Source organism: Lepidochelys olivacea, assembly GCF_965140295.1.
Source record: "Lepidochelys olivacea isolate rLepOli2 genome assembly, chromosome: 3".
Taxonomy (NCBI): Eukaryota; Metazoa; Chordata; order Testudines; family Cheloniidae; genus Lepidochelys; species Lepidochelys olivacea.
Window position 1 is genome coordinate 26,717,498 of NC_140413.1, and position 19,612 is coordinate 26,737,109.

The 19,612-nt window shown below is 42.2% G+C and overlaps 1 protein-coding gene across 1 annotated transcript in view; it reads left to right on the plus strand.

Annotated features, from left to right (window-relative positions):
• The window catches only part of NBAS (NBAS subunit of NRZ tethering complex), a 407,958-nt gene that overhangs the window by 190,995 nt on the left and 197,351 nt on the right, over positions 1-19,612 (plus strand). The window contains exons 37-40 of the mRNA XM_084622071.1: positions 418-531; positions 1,740-1,863; positions 14,976-15,052; positions 15,605-15,742. Of these exons, the coding sequence (XP_084478197.1) occupies positions 418-531; positions 1,740-1,863; positions 14,976-15,052; positions 15,605-15,742 (453 nt within the window). The remainder of the gene's footprint in view (positions 1-417; positions 532-1,739; positions 1,864-14,975; positions 15,053-15,604; positions 15,743-19,612) is intronic.

The window sequence follows — 19,612 nt, forward strand, 5'->3', positions numbered from 1 at the left end:
GGAAGTGTCACTACATGGGTTGGCTTTTCCTTTGAAGAGGGAGAGTGAGGAATGAATTTTGAGTCTTTGACCTCTGATAATCACACACAATGACCACTGGCTTTGAAATTAGCACTTTTCTGTTAAAGTTCTTCATTTGCATTCCATAAGGCTTCTTTCTGGTTTGATGGGTTATTTATTTACAGGGGTATACGCAATGTAAATGTTTGCTACTACATTATAAAGGGATACAGATAAGTAAAAACAATGCATGTAACACCCCATTAGTTTTCATGAAGTTTAAACTCCAGATACACTCTTATGCATTTGTCAATCACTTTGATCTATACTAGTACACAAGTGAATTGGCCTGGGGCTCTGACATGAATTGGCACTTGGTCGACAAGCGCCACACTTAATTCTGCTTATTCCTTCCAGGGCCAAGAATTTGGAGATGTATTAAAAAGCAGTTCTGGAGCCAATGCTGCAGTGGAAAAGCAGAGCTGTCATCCCTTTTATGAATCTCTAATTGTTGCTCCCTGTGTTGCAGAAGTAAGTTTAAGATGCATTAAGAGTTAAAGTACACTTATAGAAGCATTAAAAGAAGACTGTGTACTTTTCTGAGGAGCTCAAAACTATGGGTGACCTTGTAACTCCCCCGCCTCAGCGAGAGAGATGTTTGCTTGTGCTAAACTTGGTGACAACTGCTTCACACCCCACTCTGTTAGCAACCACACACAAATTTCCCACGATTATGCCAGCCCTTACTTTACCTTGCAGGTAACACTTTGTGCCACCCCAGTTCCCAAGCGCCCTGGAAGAGCGTTCCCATGTAGCATCCAGCCCCTGTCACTGGAACCTCATAGTAATTGCCAAGTCTGCTGTCTCCAAAGAAACAGTGTACACACCAGCTTGTTTGATTCAACTAAGAATTAATATTTTGTTTACTATTACAGTACAGAGATCTACTTACGATAAAACAAAAGTTTATTAGGAAAGATAGAGTTTTAACTCATATTGCGTAAAGGTAGTAGAATCAGAATTGATTACAAATAAAACAAAAGTATAACATGCTTTTAAGAGACTAAACATAACTAGCAAGCTACGGTTCTTTGGCTAAAGCAGTTTTCTCACCCTCAAAGCCCTTTTGCAGAGTTCACTGATTCAAATCAGGATCCAGATTTTTCATGAATCACTTCCCTCTGCCACTAGTGTTCCTCAGTTAAATGGATCACCAAGGGTTCCCTTTCATCCTCCTCATATTCCAGAAATCCTTTGAAATGTATCCCTTTGAAGTGTACTCCCGGACAAAATTCTTCTTTCCTACTATTTGTTCTTTTGTGTGCTGATGCCATATTCTCTCTCTCATCCCTGTGTTGACTTAACATGCAAATGAAGTTTGCTTGGTGTTGATTTATACAGTGTGTGCTTTACATCAGAGAGCTAGGCAGACAGGTAAATCAACATTAATTTGTTTTGGAAAAACTTTATCTAGACTGTCTGTTTACATTCACAACGCTTATGATGACCAGTGTCATAGGTTTCATTTGACATATTAAGTCAACAGGAAAAAGCAAGTTAACAGGAGAACTATTAGGTTTTCTATTGCTGCATAAGATCTCTATCTAGAATTAAAAAAAAATAGAACCAAATTATATAATTGTATCTAATGTAACGTATTATAAAACATGTTTGTTTTTTTAAAAAAGGATATTTATCTTTGTCATATTAATGCAAATGTGTTTTTTTTTTTTTGTAAGTCTGAAGTAGCCTATGCTGGATTCCAACACAGTTCTTCAGAAAGTTTTGCAGAAGTATTGCTGAGAACAGGAAAATTAGCAGAAACTAAAAGTGAAGGAGAGGACCTATTTCCAGCTACAGAAGGTACATTGTTTTTTGTGTGATGTGTTTTATTTATAATATAATGTGTATGTATATACTGTACATGTTCATGTATTCAGTATAGTGTTCAAAAGTGATATTTTAGTATTTTCTAAAAATATCATCATGGTTTAATTTCTAACAAAGAAAACATCTATAAAAAGTGGAAAACCCTTGGAGGGTGCAAAAAAGTGGTTTTGGGGTTTTTTTTAGGCTAGTAGGTCAGCAGAGTCTCGGGAAATCTCAAGAGAGTTCCTGATTATTGGTCAATCTAGAAGTGCCTCTTTTAGAAGGCTCACGGGTGCTTGGCCATTGTGACAGCTGTGCACTTCCAGTGGTCCACAGACACAGTTTGAGAAGCAGTGGAGTGCAATAAAATGTCCATCAGATTATCTGCAGATAGGTATGTTCATCTATTGCAATTAGAGTTAATATTCTTTGCCACTTTGCTAAAATGATCTTTGAATTATAGGTTTTCTTTCCACTATTTTATTTAGTGCATAGTTCGTATTTAAAATTCCTGGATTCCCGAGAATTTCTCTTTACCAAAATTAAAATTTCTAGGGACTATACTGAGAGTGATTCAGAACATACTTAAAAATGTCTTCACTAAAAAAAGGACACTTCACCAGGGAAATAGATTGCATCACAGAACCGGCCACTCAGATACCTTGGGAGAATCTGTTTCAATACTGAGGGGGGGAGAAAACAATGACCACATACCCCTAATTGAAAAGGAGTACTTTTGGCACCTTAGAGACTAACCAATTTATTTGAGCATAAGCTTTCATGAGCTACAGCAGCTGTAGCTCACGAAAGTTTATGCTCAAATAAATTGGTTAGTCTCTAAGGTGCCACAAGTACTCCTTTTCTTTTTGCGAATACAGACTAACACAGCTGCTACTCTAATACCCCTAATTGGCATCTACCACCCTACACTGGAACCCCTATGGGTATTATCAAACAATTACAACCCATACAGGATCACATCCTGAAAAAAATCTTTCCCGAACCCCCTCTTCTGGCCTTCAAACAAACCTCCGGCCTTGCCAAGCTCATCAGAAGCAATCTTCCCACAAACCAGGACAAACCTACTTAAAGTGGCACCAGACCCTGCCAGAACAGATGAAAAACCTGCAGACATATCTCCACTGCTACAATGATCGTTACGCCCACAAAACACTTTTCAATATCCATGGATCCTATACATACCTATCCCAACATATGGTGTACCTCATCCAGCGGATCACATGCCCCAACACCCTTAAATACGGGTGAATACCAATATGGGTGAAGCCCAATAACACCAGTATGGGTGAAGCCAGACAATCATTACACCCTTAAATAAACTCTCTCAGAAAAATAAGACAAAAACACCGTGTCACCCGTTGGTGAACACTTTTCACAAAGCGATCACCCCATATCTGACTGCTCAGTCCTCATCCTTAAAGGAGATGTGCACAACACTTTCAAAAGACAAACCTGGGAACTTAAATTCATAAGTGTGCTAGACATTAAAAGCTGTGGACTTAAGAGACACTGGTTTTAAGGCTCATTAAATCAGTTTGTAGCACACACTATTACCTGCTAACCCTTAATTGGTGTGCTACAGTATGTGTGAACCCCATATGTTTAACAGTCCTGTCCCAAATTCTGTTTAGCTTAGACACTCTGGTTATCTTCCCCAGACAAAAAGAAGAGTTCTGTGAAGCTCAAAAGCTTGTCCCTTCCCGCACCCTCACCTACCTTGGGTGTGTCATTAAAAGTGAAACATTCTCATGTTAGTACTTCCATTTTTTCTCCTCTCTATGATTATATATCTTTTTCACTTTAGTTGCCTCCTGCCAGTTTAAGAAATGAACTGTTTAAATATTTACATGCTGTTAGTGTCGTTTGAAGGAAGATGTCTGTCTAATGCGTTACTCTGTGGAGAGTTCTGGCATGACAAATTAGTGTATTAGATCACATGAAGTGTGAGTAAACTCCCGCAGTTTAATCATGAGGCTCACAATATTTTCATTTTTTTTTCATAAAGCTCTAGCTTCTAGTGATTGAGAAACTCTGCTTTATTTTATTTATTTTATTAGGCTTCTAGCCCTTGTGGTTCTGGATAAAAGCTTGAAAACGAGGATTCTAAAGGTTAAATTATCAAAAGGCAAATAAGAACCACAATGCAACCGTAACTCTGTCCCTCTCTAGCTGGCAATAGATACTGGGAATAGTTCAACAAAGGTGATGCCATAGTCAGTAGGCATGATGAAGTGCCGTGAGACGGTGTCATTGTTCATGTTGTGTTCCACAAATTTTAATTGCAGCAATTCTCTCCATGCACTCTAGCTGCATTCATTGTGTTAGGTGTAGCTGTATTGGAGGGTGGAGGGACTGGCGGGAGCAAGTTAGAAGAATTGTCACTGTGATATGTGGTGTGAACCTTCAGGAATCAAATATGTCTCATTTCAGTGCTGAGTTCTGTAAGCTGTATCAGTAGGCAGGATTTATGAATTACGTGTCTTACCATGAATCAGTATTAAAACACGCATTAAATATAGTAACAACATTTGCTATAAACCTGAGGCCCACCCAACATGCTATACAAACTCCAGATCCCAGTGGAGGGAGGGGGGCCCTCGGGGCTCTGGCTGCTTGGTGGGGGTGGGGGGGGAGCTTGGGCATAGGTGCAGTTTGACTTCTATTATGGTGGGGGAGACAGGGCTTGGCGGGTCCTAGAGAGGGAGCCCCACCTCCACCGCCGACTCACCTCAGGAGGCCACCCAGCCTGTCTAGTTTGGAGGGGGATCGGGGGGCTGCTTCTCGAGGACTCTGCTGGCCCCAGGTGGCTCTTACCAGCTGCACGAGCAGTCCCAGGGGGCTGGGAGCTGAGGAGGAGCTGGAGCCCCAGGCATCAGCATCAGGAGGAGATGGAAAGAGCAGCCAGGGTAGCAGCCGCCTCGCACTGCCCGGCTCTGGCTTCCCACCTCTTACCTGGTGAGGAACTGGGGTAGGGGAGGAGGTAAGGCTGTGTGTGGAGCTGCCCCCGGGACTGCCTTGCTCTGGTTAAGTTTGGGGAGACAGTGCCACCCCCCGTATCTCCAACACTCTGCCCATGGGCTTGGGGTTTCTGCCCCGGGGGTGCTGGGGTTTGGGGTTTTGCAGACCTCCTGAAACCAGCCACTGACCCCTGGTGTGTTTGAGGACTTTACTACAGGATTGTTATTTGAGGAACTATATATGCAGAAACTGACAGACTTCATTGCTGTTCACACCATCTAAACAATGGTTGCAATGACACGGGCCTGTCAATTTACCTTGAATTTTAATTTAGAGGATGTCCCCCCTTCTTTCTTGGGAGGGGTAGGGTGCATCTGATATGCTCACAGCCTTTGGCTGCACTCTTCTCCTTTTCCACATGTGGATGGGAGGTAGAGGCTGCTGGTTTGGTGGGGCAGGGCTTTGCATAGCACCCATCATGCCCTGATTAGCCAGTTCAGGTGAGACAGAGGGAATGGATTGGATCCCCTGCCATTTCACTGAAGAATATAAGGCCTCTCTTGGATGTGGACAGTATTCTACACGTGTGTTGCTCCCACACATCTTTGGTTAATTGTAGTGTTACTGGTTCTCCTGGTATGCTATGGGCCTGGCCAGACTGTATTTTTGGCATCCAGAAGTGATTTTTCTGCTAGCCAAGACTGGCCATGTGTCCACACTTTTTTTTTTTTTTTTTTTTTTTTTTTTTAAATCTTCCCCATACAAACCTGGAGGTTTGGTGATGAAGTAGAAGATGGACTATGTAACGGGGCTCAGACTCACCACCGCTGCGCCTCCTTCTGGTTGCCCCGGGAATTAGCTCATTCAGCTGTGGAGCACCCTCTGCAGGTGGTGTCCCACCCGTTGCTCTGCGGTGCTCTCTGGGACCCGCATTGCTCCCTGGCTTGCAGGGTCCTTTTCTGGACAGAGCCCTCTGGCTGTGCCCCACTCGGTTCTCTCCCGTTCCAGGGGTATCCACAAGTCCTCAATCTGCACCTGCCCTCGTGACCAACTGCAGCCCCAGAGTCTAGCCCCTTGCCTCAGGGACAAGCCACAGTCTGTATTGGGCCATGTTCCTCCATGGCCAGGTGTAGAGTAAGGGGTGGGGGGGCCAGGCCCGCCCACTACTCTGGATCCTGCCCAGGGACCCTCTGGCGGCAGCCATATCCTGCTCTCCTTCTCTGCCCTCTACTGCTTGCACTCCCGGGGCCACCTCCTCTTTGGCCCTTGCACCTTCTCGGCCCTTTCTTTCAGGGGCCTGAGCCTGACATGTATCGGGCTGGAGCTTTTCCTCTGCTCCCCTGAGCCTGCGCAGTGCTGCTCTATCTAAGGTGCTATCTCTGGGAGCCAGTCCTTTTCCCTTGCTTGTCAGGGAGCGACTCCTGACTCTTCTGCTTTGCAGCCTTTATATAGGGCCCAGCCTGGCCCTAATTGGCTGCCTTTCTGCCCTTCTCTGATTGGCTTGGTTTTGCGCAGCCACTGCAAGGGCTGCTGTTAACCCCTCCTCTGCCAAAGTGGGGCAACTGCCCCACTACAGGTAGAATTAGAAATTTGTTGCAGCTAATGGCCAGTATTGTGCCAGGAGGCTGCTAGTGAAGTCAGCTCCTGAAGCAAGCCTGAGCATAGTCCCAGATCACTGTCATTGATCCCCAGTGGTTTCAGGGCAGGGGATGGCTTAAAGTTCAGGTTGATCTTCATTTGCATGTAGCCCATCCATTGTGTTCAGTAGACATTGGATCTGTTTCTAAGTGCATAGTAAACAGTTTAGGTCCTGAGGTTTCCTTAGCGTTTTCAGTAATCACAATGAAAAATGAATTGAAATTTTCCAGATTTTCATAGATATGCTTTGAGTTCTACACAAACACAGTAATTTTTCCACAGAGAGTTCTACATAAGAACATAAGACCAGCCACATTGGGTCATACCTATGGTCCATCTAGCCCCGTATCCTGTCTTCCGACAATAGCCAATACCAGGTGCTTCAAAACAGGGCAGTCATTGAGTGATCCATCCCTTGTTGTTCACTCCTAGCTTCTTTTGTGAAGTGCAACTTTTTTTCTAGTGAAACTGACAAAAACCAAAGAGCATAATTATATTGACACTTGGACCTTTCTAATGTCTAACAATGTTTATTAAAATGCAAACTGTTTTATGCATCCATGAGCTGTTCCAGAAGAAAAGAAAAACACACAAGCAATAAATAAAGTTTGGCAAATCCATCAGTGACTCTAATATTTTATAGTCACAAATTCTTTAGTTTCTTCAGTTGAGTATTTTGGAACGTCAATGCCCAGTTTGCACTGACAGTGTTATAATTTAATTTATTGGAACGTGGATAGAAAAGTAAAGGCTGCACATAATTTGAGTATCTGGCAGTTTTGTGAGCATCACCTAGAATGATGGGTAAATGGCAGTCTTCTTTTAAGAAGGTATGACTTTTCTCAGGACATTTCAGATTGGGTCACAGGACCATAAGCCGTTATTTTTTTCCTCTTTTCATTATTATAGGCTTTGCAGTTTGATGAAGATATGAGTTTTGGCAAAACTCCTTCAGTGATTAGTAATGAAGGCATTCAACCAAAATACTTGTCTCCTGAATTTATTTCTTTAGTTTTTGTCAGATATACAGGTTGTGTCTTGGTTTTTTGTTTTTTTTTTAAAGGGAACCCTAAAATCAGACCAGTCATCTTCATTTTGGTATGCAAGTAATAGAGTGCAAGTTGTGAATAAATTGAGCAACTGTCTTGTCAAGCTTGAACGAAATGGAAGTATTGCAAATGTTAGGCCTCAAACTTCCGTATGCTTTAAAATGCAAGCCTTGCAAAAACGAAGCTTAAGACTGTGGCTTGTGGTCAGGACGTGCTGCAACCAGATAACAATTTATGCTGACTCCTATGTACTTATCAACCCAAATTACCCACATTCAAAATCTAATTGGCTACCGAAAATAAATAGCCCTCAATTATACGAACTACTAACAATTGGACAAAAAAATTGAATACCCATCAATTATACAACTAGGGCAATCACATAAACAATGCGGCCTACCCTGATTGGTTGGTCTGTTCTAAAACACGGCCGTCAGATCAGATAAAAAGAACGAAGGCACGGGACTGTGTGTATGTGTGTTTGTGTTTTCGGAAAGCCTGACCCACACCCCCTGAACTGAAGGGATGTGCACTTCGACTGTCTGTACCTGGCCAGTGCGGAAAGCGGCCGACTGAAGGGTAATGTATTTTTGGACGAACACAGAGTAAGTCTATGGAGTAAAGAAGTCTGGCTGCTCGAGTCGAATTGATCATAGTTGTATCATACTGTAGCATAAAATCAGTAGTAGGTGGCTGATGCATAATACCTTTGCATGTATTAGTGCTTGTCTTTTAAGTAGTCTGAGCAAATGCATGTAGCACTGTTGTTCATCAGCTTTATGTTGCCTTTGAAATACTTTGTCACTAGGAATATAGAGCTGGTGAATAATAGCTTTACTTATAAAAAGAACAGGAGCACTTGTGGCACCTGTGAGACTAACAAATTTATTAGAGCATAAGCTTTCGTGGGCTACAGCCCACTTCATCGGAACATATAGTAAGAAGAAATATATATACATACAGATACGTTGTCCGTAATGAGCAAAAAGCTTACATTTTATAAGAGCTCTGGAGCAAGTTTCAATGCTTTTACAGCATATTTGGAGAAGAATCTCTCTTTTAAAGGGAAACTATAGACTTTTTATCCCTGATGACTTCAAATTATTTTGATAACCGGTGTCTTCAAAATTATCAAAAGAGACGGAAGATCCAGTTCAGAGAAATTCCACCAAACTGCTCCTTTCAAATGCACTAAAAAACCAACAAATCAGGAAATTTTTTGTCTTATGAAGAACATCACTCAGACATCGCCAGTGGGTGGAAAATGGAAGAGATTTAGTTCGTTACTTTCAGATGACCAGAAAATAGTTATAGCCCAATTCTGTACCTCTGAGCCGCCCCAATCTTTATTGGGTTACAGAAAAATTCACAGTGCAGTGTTTGGGAGCAATCATGGCAGTTTGAAGAAGGCTACTTATTATGTATATTGGACTATGAAGATGCTTACATTCACATCTGGTGATGATACATCCATATCATAGAATAACAGAATTGGAAGGGACCTTGGGAGGCCATCTAGTCCAACCCCCTAGCCAGAGCAGGACCAATCCCAACTAAATCATCCCAGCCAGGGCTTTGTCAAGCCTGACCTTAAAAACTTCCAAGGAAGGAGATTCCACCACCTCCCTAGGTAACGCATTCCAGTGTTTTACCACCCTCCTAGTGAAAAAGTTTTTCCTAATATCCAACCTAAACCTCCCCCACTGCAACTTGAGACCATTACTCCTTGTCCTGCTGTCTGCTATCACTGAGAATAGTCCAGATCCATCTTCTTTGGATCCACCTTTCAGGTAGTTAAAAGCAGCTATCAAATCCCCACTCATTCTTCTCTTCCGTAGACTAAACAATCCCAGTTCCCTCAGCCTCTCCTCATAACTCATGTGTTCCAGTCCCCTACTCATTTTTGTTGCCCTTCGCTGGACTCTCTCTAATTTCTCCACATCCTTTTTGTAGTGTGGAGCCCAAAACTGGACACAATACTCCAGATGAGGCCTCACCAATGTCAAATAGAGGGGAATGATCACGTCCCTCGATCTGCTGGTAGTGCCCCTACTTATACACCCCAAAATGCCATTGGCCTTCTTGGCAACAAGGGCACACTGTTGACTCATATCCAGCTTCTCGTCCACTGTCACTCGTAGGTCCTTCTCTGCAGAACTGCTGCCTAGCCATTCGGTCCCTAGTCTGTAGCGGTGCATTGCATTCTTCCGTCCTAAGTGCAGGACTCTGCACTTGTCCTTGTTGAACCTCATCAGATTTCTTTTGGCCCAATCCTCCAATTTGTCTAGGTCCCTCTGTATTCTATCCCTACCCTCCAGCATATCTACCATTCCTCCCAGTTTAGTGTCATCCGCAAACTTGCTGAGGGTGCAATCCACACCATCCTCCAGATCATTAATGAAGATATTGAACAAAACCGGCCCCAAGACCGACCCTTGGGGCACTCCGCTAGATACCGGCTGCCAACTAGACATGGAGCCATTGATCACTACCCGTTGAGCCCGACAATCTAGCCAGCTTTCTACCCACCTTGTAGTGCTTCCATCCAGCCCATACTACTTTAACTTGCTGACAAGAATACTGTGGGAGGCCGTGTCAAAAGCTTTGCTAAAGTTGAGGAATAACACGTCCACTGCTTTCCCTTCATCCACAGAACCAGTTATCTCATCATAGAAGGCAATTAGATTAGTCAGGCATGACTTTCCCTTGGTGAATCCATGCTGACTGTTCCTGATCACTTCCTCTCATCTCAGTGCTTCAGAATGTATCTCAGATTTCCAGTAAGGGAGCAAATTAGTTTATTGTCAGGGGCTAGTCTAAGATTGCAGAACCAACTCCTTAAGGGTCTAAGAACAACCACACTCCTCACCGCTTTCCAGTCCAAGTTCAAGGCAAGCTTCTTTGACCTTGCTTTCACTAATATAAATCTATAACACAATATGTATAAAAATATATTGTATACTATAATGTATTTTTTTTAAAATCCACATGCAACTTTTCCATTAGGAAAAGAAGGGAAAAAGGAAAAAAAAACGGTATATGACTGTCACTAGTCATACTGCTTAATGCAGTCTTGGAAAGCACTTGGGCACCGTGCTGATGGGCATGGTACAGGAACCTGAATAGAATAATAGATTGCCTTTTGGCCTTGTCTTGGTGCCATGGTTGTTCACACAATTGCTTGGGAGTACTAAGTGGCCAGACATAGGAGTATCGTGTTTTGTGTACCTGGACAATTGGCTCATTAAGGACAATATTTTGAAAAAGATCCAAAGATTAGTCATGCAGGTTATGGGTTCATTAGGATTTTCAAGGAAAAAAACAAAATAAAACACACAACCTAGAATACCAGCCTCTCTATAGCTAGAGAACATGAATAAAATGTTAACAAATTCCTATGCAAGTCGTTAGCCTTACCATTGTATTTCCTGCCCTGAACATAGGGAACATCGCAAATAACCTTAGTTGCAAAAGCAACAACATTCAGATTTTAATAGTAACTATGTTAGGAGCTCTGTTAGATATCTTAACTCAGACAGGATCCAGGACATGTTGAGTCTAGCCAGAGCTAGAAGCTTTTGTCAAAAGCCAAGTTATCAGCATAGATAGTGATGATCACATTTGTAGTCTTGGTACCTGTGGCCTGGTGCTACCTGAGCAACCTCTGTGGCCACGTGGCATCCAAAGACTTGCTTATTGCATCTGGCTGAGGGAGAACATCACAACCACCACAGTTTGATGGAAGCCCAGTGACAACCTGCAATTATAAATAGTCCTCCAAACTTTTTCATTTTAAATGAAGTAACCACATAAACAATCCCACTCCCCTGGGATGAGGAGTTCACAAGAAGAGGCTGAAATACACAGGCCCCTTGATAGGGAGCCCGCAGGAGTGATTCTTGGATCAGGGAGTATCAGAGTGTATCAAATCTCCTTTTAGGCCATGTGTACAATACATGGACTATAGCAGCATAGCTATGGTGCTGTAGCTATGTCAGCATAACCTTGTAGTTAGACGCAGATGTCAGCGATGGAGAGGTTTTTCCGTCGTTGTAGGAACTCCACAACCCGAAGCAGTGGTAACTAGATTGATGGAAGCATTGTTCTGTCAACCAAACTGCAACTACAATGGGTGTTAGGTGGACATAGCTACAGCACTCAGGAGTATGGCTTTTTCGCACCCCGAGAGATGTAGCTATGGTGACCTAAATTGTAAGTTTTGTCAAGGCTGTTAAAAGGGGCAGGGTGCTAGGCATGCAGGGATTATCGTTATTATATTTTGGTGAAATCAAACTCCTGCTCTGCAAATAATTGAGAAAGTAAATGTGGTTTTGGCAGATTAATAATGATTCCTAATTGCAGTGTCTGATCCACGTTTTCTAAAAGTGTGTTTACAAAAGTTTGTACGTGATTCTTGGAACTGAGACTGGTTTTAAAAAATTAATATTTAGGTTGAGTGGGTTGAATATTAGTTTTGAGGAGATTACAAAAATCAAAGCAGACGCTACAGAATTCACGAGAGGCACAATGAGTGGGAAGAAAGTACAAGTACACATAATGTCCCTGTGATCTAGTGGAGTAAGCACTCCACCAGGAGTCAGAAGACCTTTGTTCTGTTTCTGACTCTGACTCTGGTTTGCTGGGTGACCTTTGGCAAGTCACTGCACCTCTTTGCCTCACTAGCCCATCTGTAAAATGGGGATAATGATACTGCCCTCTTTGTAAAGTACGTTGAGATCTACTGATGGAAGCATTATTACATCTTCCCGAAATGAGCAGTAACTTAGAAATAGGATGGCTACATAGAGTAGACAAGATCCTTTGTCCCCTGCATACCTTATAACCATGAGTTTTCCAGTTTCTCTTAAATGACTGAAGGCAGACTTTTATCCTGTCTGGGCCATAGGTCTACCCTCCCTGCTTTCCCCAGATTTATATTACATGTAAAGACTTATTTTTTAATGGGATTTATTAATTTCATTTTGTCAGGGTTTATTTTTAGCAATTTTTTGAGTTTTATGCAGTGACGGAAAAATCAGTGTTTTGGGGGGCTTTTGTAAATGTCTTTTATATATACGGTAATGAATAATGTATAATGAATAATGTATATTGTATACATTACTCTTTGCAGTAGTATATACTCTGAGTAATCTTTGTAATGTTTCAAATAGCACTAGGTTAAAGTGCACTAGGGAACGTTTAGTGCACATTTGCAGGATCTGCACAAACCAAATATATGCAACTCTTTACTGTACTTTAGAAATCACACCCCTGTAGTCTGCATGACAGGTCTGGTTAAACAAGCCATTCAGGGACTGCACAAGGTTTGGGGGGGCAAGCAGGGGCATGGGCTGCCCCAATAATTCGCTGCAGCGCAGAACTTCTCTATGGTTGGGGCAGGGGCACAGTACATGCCCCTCCGAAAGCAGTGACTTTAAATTCCTGTGCATACCCCTGAAGCCCTTAGGTACAAGTAACCATTTGTGGTGCATTTTCTGATGTTTTATTGGTTAAACACTGATTTCTTTTTGTATTGGTATGTTTTATTGGTGTTTATCGTGTAACACCTAAGATCAGAAGTCCTAATTAAATGCTTCCAAAGAAGTGCAAATGGCAGGATGCAGACCTTCATTGTTGACATTTCTTGGACATCTTGGCTCTTAAATTTTTTCCCCTCAGCCAGTTTAATTTGAAATTTAAATGCCCTGAAAGGGAACCAGCAAATTTGTTTTTGGAGTGTTGAACTCAAGATTTTCCTCAGGCACTCTCCTGTCCCCAGTCACCTGCCTGGCAGGGAGGAAGAAGTGGAAAGCCAAGAGCAGAAAACGTGCTGTGGTCTCAGAGGTAGAGAGGGCTTGGCTTATCCTGCCTGGAGACTCTCACAGTTTGTCAGATGAAATTTGTTCATAACAATACTTATTGCTCATTCTCCCAGTGTCCTCTAGGATCTCTGTGATTCTTCTTTTCTGATAGGAAAGCACTGGCCAGGAAAATTGTCTTTTATTTGAAAATCAGTACTACATTAGGGGCTAATGTAAAGCCCATTGGCTTCAATGGACTTTGGATCACAACCACAATTTCTCTGCAGTCTTTTGGTATCTCATCAGTTGGCAAACAGCTTTCAGAAATAATTGTCAGTGAAACAGTTAGCTAATTTTCTTAATTTTTTAGAATATGTATCATCTGGACCAGCTTCTTTGCTTCTTCTTTATCAATACTTAATTGTACAGGTCTTCCTTTAAAATAACACAATACTATGTTGCTTTTTTATTTAAAGATGAAAAGTTGATTAATAATTGAGATTTTTGTTGTGTGCAGCTTTCAAGTAAATGTGATGCTCTAGCTTCAGGAAACAATGTATTTTACATTATTCCTCTGCTTGGTTTTCTTCGATGCTCATAACTTTATACTACTGCCTTCATTTTACAACCAACAGATTTAGTTGTTGTAAATCAGTGCAGAAAATGTTTCAGCAGTTTGGGATCTGATACTGCAGTATTTCATCTTCCAGGCAAAGCATTTATACATTAACCAAAGAAGTTAAGGTAAATCAGGATTGCAGTTTAACTGTGACAAAGCTCTGTCCTTGTCTCCGTGGGTCCCGTGTTTCCTGGTGGATTTCACTAGCCTCAGAGGCTCACTGTGACCCTCCACGTAACCCTTCTCTCTCTCGAGACAAGGTTACAGTCTACTCAGCCATTTTCATCATAAGCCAGTGAGGGAGGTGAGGAGAAGCTATCCTCCCTTGCACAGTCTCTGTTGTCTCCCAGTCTCAGTGATTAATCGGGGGCGGGGGGAGCCCAAGCCCGCCCTCTACTCCAGGCTCCAGCCCAGGGACCCTCATAGTATCAGCTATGGTAGCTGACCTTTTAGAAACATAACACATACAATTCCCTGGGCTACTTCCCTACAGCAGTCCCCACTTCCTCAGGCTCTACTTCACCCTTACCTCAGGGCCTCCTTCCTTGTGCTTGATATGGTGTGAACTGCTCAGTCTCCAACAGCACAACTTCCTCCTACAGCTCCTGACATCCACACCCACCTGACTTTTAACTAGTTTCAGCCAGTCCCTGATTGGCTTCAGGTGTCCCAATCAACCTAGTGTTCTCCCTGCCTTCTGGAAAGTTCTTAATGGGCCCCAGGTGTCTTAATTGACCTGGAACAGCTGCCATTTAACTTATCCTGGTACCAGGGATTTGTTTAGCTGGGAGCTAATATATCTATCTCCCACTACTTTTCTATAGCCATCTGGTCTTGCCCCGTCACACTACACATTATTTTCCTGGACTGCACTGATTAATGTTTAATTTAACATATATGGAATGCTTCAAGCTAGAGTCTAAAAATATGGTTACATGATAAATATTTTACTTGCTAAATGTAAGGGAAGATGGGTCAGTAATCAAAGCTTTATTTCCCCTCTCCCCTCCTGTATTTCAGTTCTGTTACAACTGGCTAGTGATGCTTTACCAAATGATATGACCTTATCTCTTGCCTACCTACTTGCATTACCACAGGTAGGTTTACTTTTATGTGTGTATGCACAAATGTTAGCCTCTCATATATTTGTTCGCTTATAATTTTGGAAACCTGTTTCTTTGGGCTTAAAATTCATATCCTTCATCTCTACAAAATCCAGCTTTGGGCTGATAACACTGAAGAAAATCTGAACAGATATTACTGAACTGTTGTGTCGTGAGTGCTGGTATACATCCTGATATTAAAATTAACTTGTCAAGCCTTTTTGCACAACAATAACTCAAATGCAGCCGACAAATTTGGAAGGTAGCATTTTAATAAAGGGGGATCAGAATTGTATTTAGCTGAGCGATATTTTTCGGTAGCCTCAAGACAGGAGCTAGTGTAATAAAGGTGGTGTTTTGTTACGTATTTTTATGCAGTTATGTCCATTTTTGCTATATATTAAATGCCTTTTAGGGGGGAGAAAAACACATGCAGTCAGTTCTGTTTCTAAACCATCATTCAAGACCAGCTTCTAGAAAGCTTGTGCGCTTACAATTATAAACTTGTTAATTCTTTCATCTAAGTTAATGTCCTTTTCCTCCTAGGTGGTAGATGCCAACAAGTGCTTTGAAAAGCAGTCACATTCTGCTTTATCTCTCCAGCTGGCAAGTTATTACTATAGCCTGCAGATCTATGCTCATTTGGCACCATGTTTCAAGGACAAATGCCACCCCCTCTACAGGGTTAGTTCTCTTTTTTTCCCATATTCGTTAATATGCAATATAAAATCTATTCTAAAAAGCCTGTATTAAGCCTGTTAAGGGGAAGCTCTTACTTGCACTTTGGATAGTCAGCCAGGTTGTATGTAATAATTTATTCTACTGTTCTGTAAACAGAGAAGTACTTAACATATGTTTCAAAAAAGTATAGTACATATTTTTGATATGTTAAGTTATTTAGGATTTGTATACAGTAGCGCTGTCCATTTCCAAAGCACTTTACAAACATTCATCATATACTGAATAGGTCATCTGCCAGTATGGATATTACACCTTTGGGGAAGACTAAACTGTCTGTCTAAACAAGAACTATGTTACAAAAAGTTTCTTTTGCGTGTTTTGCGTGTTCTTTTGCGTGTTTCGCGTGTATTGTTGCACTGTACCTTAGGTCAAAAATACTTCATTGCAAATTGATTACCAAATGATAATTACTCACTAACTTGATTTGACCAGTTTCTTTCTGTTGTACAGATTCTCTCCTTATTCATCACTAATAGTTAATGTCCCCACCTATGGAATTTTGGAGGTGGTCCAGTGTCGTTTATTGCAGGCTCAGGGACAAAACCCAACCCTTCATCTCTGGCCACTAGATTTTTTGCCTCCAGCAGTTGAACAAGTTGATGGTTCAGTTTCTCTTGACCATTTTATCTTATTTTAATTGGTATTTGTTTTATTGCAATAGTGATTTATAATATTTCTCACTCCTCTTCCCCAAGATCAGGTATCTGGTAGAGTGGTGAGTTCAATCACCTGGATCTGCAGCTAGCAATACCTCCCTTCTGGGACTCCTCTGCTTCCATTCACTCATGGCAGAGCTGTCCAGCCAGCATAGGGATAAGCAGTGAGGCAGCTCTAGAGAGAGCAAATTAGACTCTCTGCCTGTTCATAGTTAAGGCTATGGTTTTGTCACAGAGATTGTGGAAGTCACGAAACCTGTGACTTCCAAAGACCGCCGTGAGTTCAGCCCTGGCAGTTGGGAGCTGCAGGGTCCCGCCGCCTCGTGCAGTGGCAGGGAGCATTAATGTATCCCCGCTGCCTGAGGATAGTGGAGGTACCCCGCAGCTCCCAGCCGCTGCAGGCAGGGGGATCCCACCAGCTCCCTGACTGCCATGGGCCAGGGAGACTCCCGCCAGCTCTCCACACGCTGCTGCTGTGCGGCAGAAGGACCCCTGGCCGCTCCCTGCCCTCTGCGGCTATGGGGTTGGAGGATCATGGAAGCACTCCCCACCACTGGGGAGGGGACAGGGGGACCCCAGCAGCCCTCCCCGGAACTGGGTAGGGGGCAGGGGGACCCTGGAGCTCTGAGCCCGCATGGGCAGTGGGGGCCCCAGAGCTCCCAGCCACCCCGCAGCAGTCCAGTGCCTTCCCATTTTATCATGGATATTTTTTAGTAAATCCTCAAAATGATAAAGGCATTTGTACATGAGAACTCACAATTTCTCTACAAGACTCTTCCTTCTGATCCACTCTCCGCCCCCAGAGTCTTAAAAAATGGCTGGTAGATGCTATAAAACATAGGTTGTAAGTTACATACCTAGACAACATACCATAGTTTGACCTGTCCAGAGAAGCAAACTCATTCCCAACTGGACAGTTGCTGGGAAGAATTCATAGCCACCAGTTGTTCAAAATCAGGAAGAGCTTTCTGAACTGAATGCCAAGAATTGCTCACCCAGGAATCAAAACAGACATGGTTGGTCATAACTTTACCAACATGGTAAAATTTACAAAAGTCCTAAACTTCAATTCATTAATCATTTCCTGGCAGTGATCATTTATAACCAACTAGCCCCAATAGCTATTAGTGCTGATTGCATGCATCAGCTTTCACCCTGATTGGGTTTCTCAAGATATGCCTGCAAAAATTCTTTCTGAGAACCTAGAACTACTCCCCTGATGCAATACAAATTTAGGTGTCATTCTTTGATCATTTCCAAATGTCCCTTCATGGGCAGGGAAGTACAAAACATATGCTGAACACAACCCAATTTTCACTCTAGACTCTGGAAGTAAGCCTTTCAGGGTGGGATGCATACTTGAAAGGCAGTCTTTCAAAATGTCAGTGTTCACATTGTTTTAGTTCACTTTGACATCTTTTTCAGTGATGGGTTTTAATAAAAACATTGGTGCCATTCCTGTGTTCACACTGTCTAGGGCAGTGGCCAATTCCTGCTGCTTCAGAAGATGGTGCAAGTGACCTGGTAGGGGGCAATTTTGGTGCTCACAGAGGAATCTGCTCCTACTTCCCATTAGAGGTGGCTTCTGGTTGAGGCACCAGTATTTAAAACCCTTCCAAAACTAGGGAGTAACTAGAAGTCAAAGCTTGTCCACGGCAATGGAAATAATATCCGGGGCAGAGAAAAAAAATCTACTACCTTTCAAAACAGTTAAAGTAAAGGATACAGAAAAGAGGAAAAGGGAGAGTTGAAGTCCTCCTCTTAATCTTCAACTGGTCCAAAGGGCTCTTTGGACTTGTTAGATAGCCCAGGAACTCATCTTGTACCTGCAGAAATTACTAGACCTCTCAAAGCAGGGACTCCTTCATCTGGATCTAGAAATCAGACAATTAATAGCCTGGACATCAAAAGAGAAGTAGAGTTCAGCAAGGATTCTCCATTAGCCTCTCATACATCTTGGAATCCAGACAGAACTTTCAAGGAAATTTCATTCATTGATCTGGTCAAATTACATTTCTAGTGTGAGGGGGAAACATAAAGCTCTTTGGGGAAAGGACTGATTGTGCAGTACCTGCAGAATGGGGCCCTGACTTCCAGGGATTGTTATAATATTAATAGAATAATCATCACAAAGTTCTGATGATCTCAGCTACATTAGAGTTTCTCCAGAATGGTTGTTTGGAATTGTACAGCAAGACACCATTAAAATATGGATACAAGCCGTAATGGTGTTCTGTAGATAAGCACATCAACTTTATCATCAGGTGCCTAAATTAATCAGAATAACAGATCAGACAAGCCTAGACCCCATTACCTCCAAATGGTAGGTTTTGGAATTAGTTCCCCAATCTCTACAATAATCCCAATTCTGTTGTGAGGAAAAGATCATTCTTATATCTCTGGGCATCTTTCTGTTCAAGGTAAGTTTGTCTTTCCATAAGTCCTGTTGAGCGGTTTTTTATTTAAAATCAATTTAGTGATTTTTCTGTTAAACTTCCATGGGTTCAGCTCCTGTTGCTATAGTTTCAAGCTCAACAAAGTGAAAATCCCCTCTGGTGCTTTTCTCAAATTTGGAGACAAGGAACACATGAAGACCAAGGATAGTGACCACAGACACAATCACAAATACAAAGTCTTATCTATACTACAAGTTTTATTAAAGCAATACGTAAAGTTACAATTACCTGTGCTTATATAAATCCTAAGAAAAACCATGCAATGACTAAGACTGTAGTTGTACTCATATCCTCAAAGATATTCTAGAGTCTGATGAATCTCTCAAGAGATGATCATTAATGGTGGGGTTTCAGAGTAACAGCCGTGTTAGTCTGTATTTGCAAAAAGAAAAGGAGTACTTGTGGCACCTTAGAGACTAACCAATTTATTTGAGCATAAGCTTTCGTGAGCTACAGCTCGCTTCATCGGATGCAAGTGAGCCGTAGCTCACGAAAGCTTATGCTCAAATAAATTGGTTAGTCTCTAAGGTGCCACAAGTCCTCCTTTTCTTTTTATTGATGGTGGGGTGTTTCCCAAGGGTCTTCCCTTCTTTTTACCCAATCCCGGAACCTCTTTTAGATTGCTGTTCTGATCACGTCTAACACCTTATGTATATGAATGAGAGTTTCAACACTCTCTTCCTTATCTGTACTTCCACACT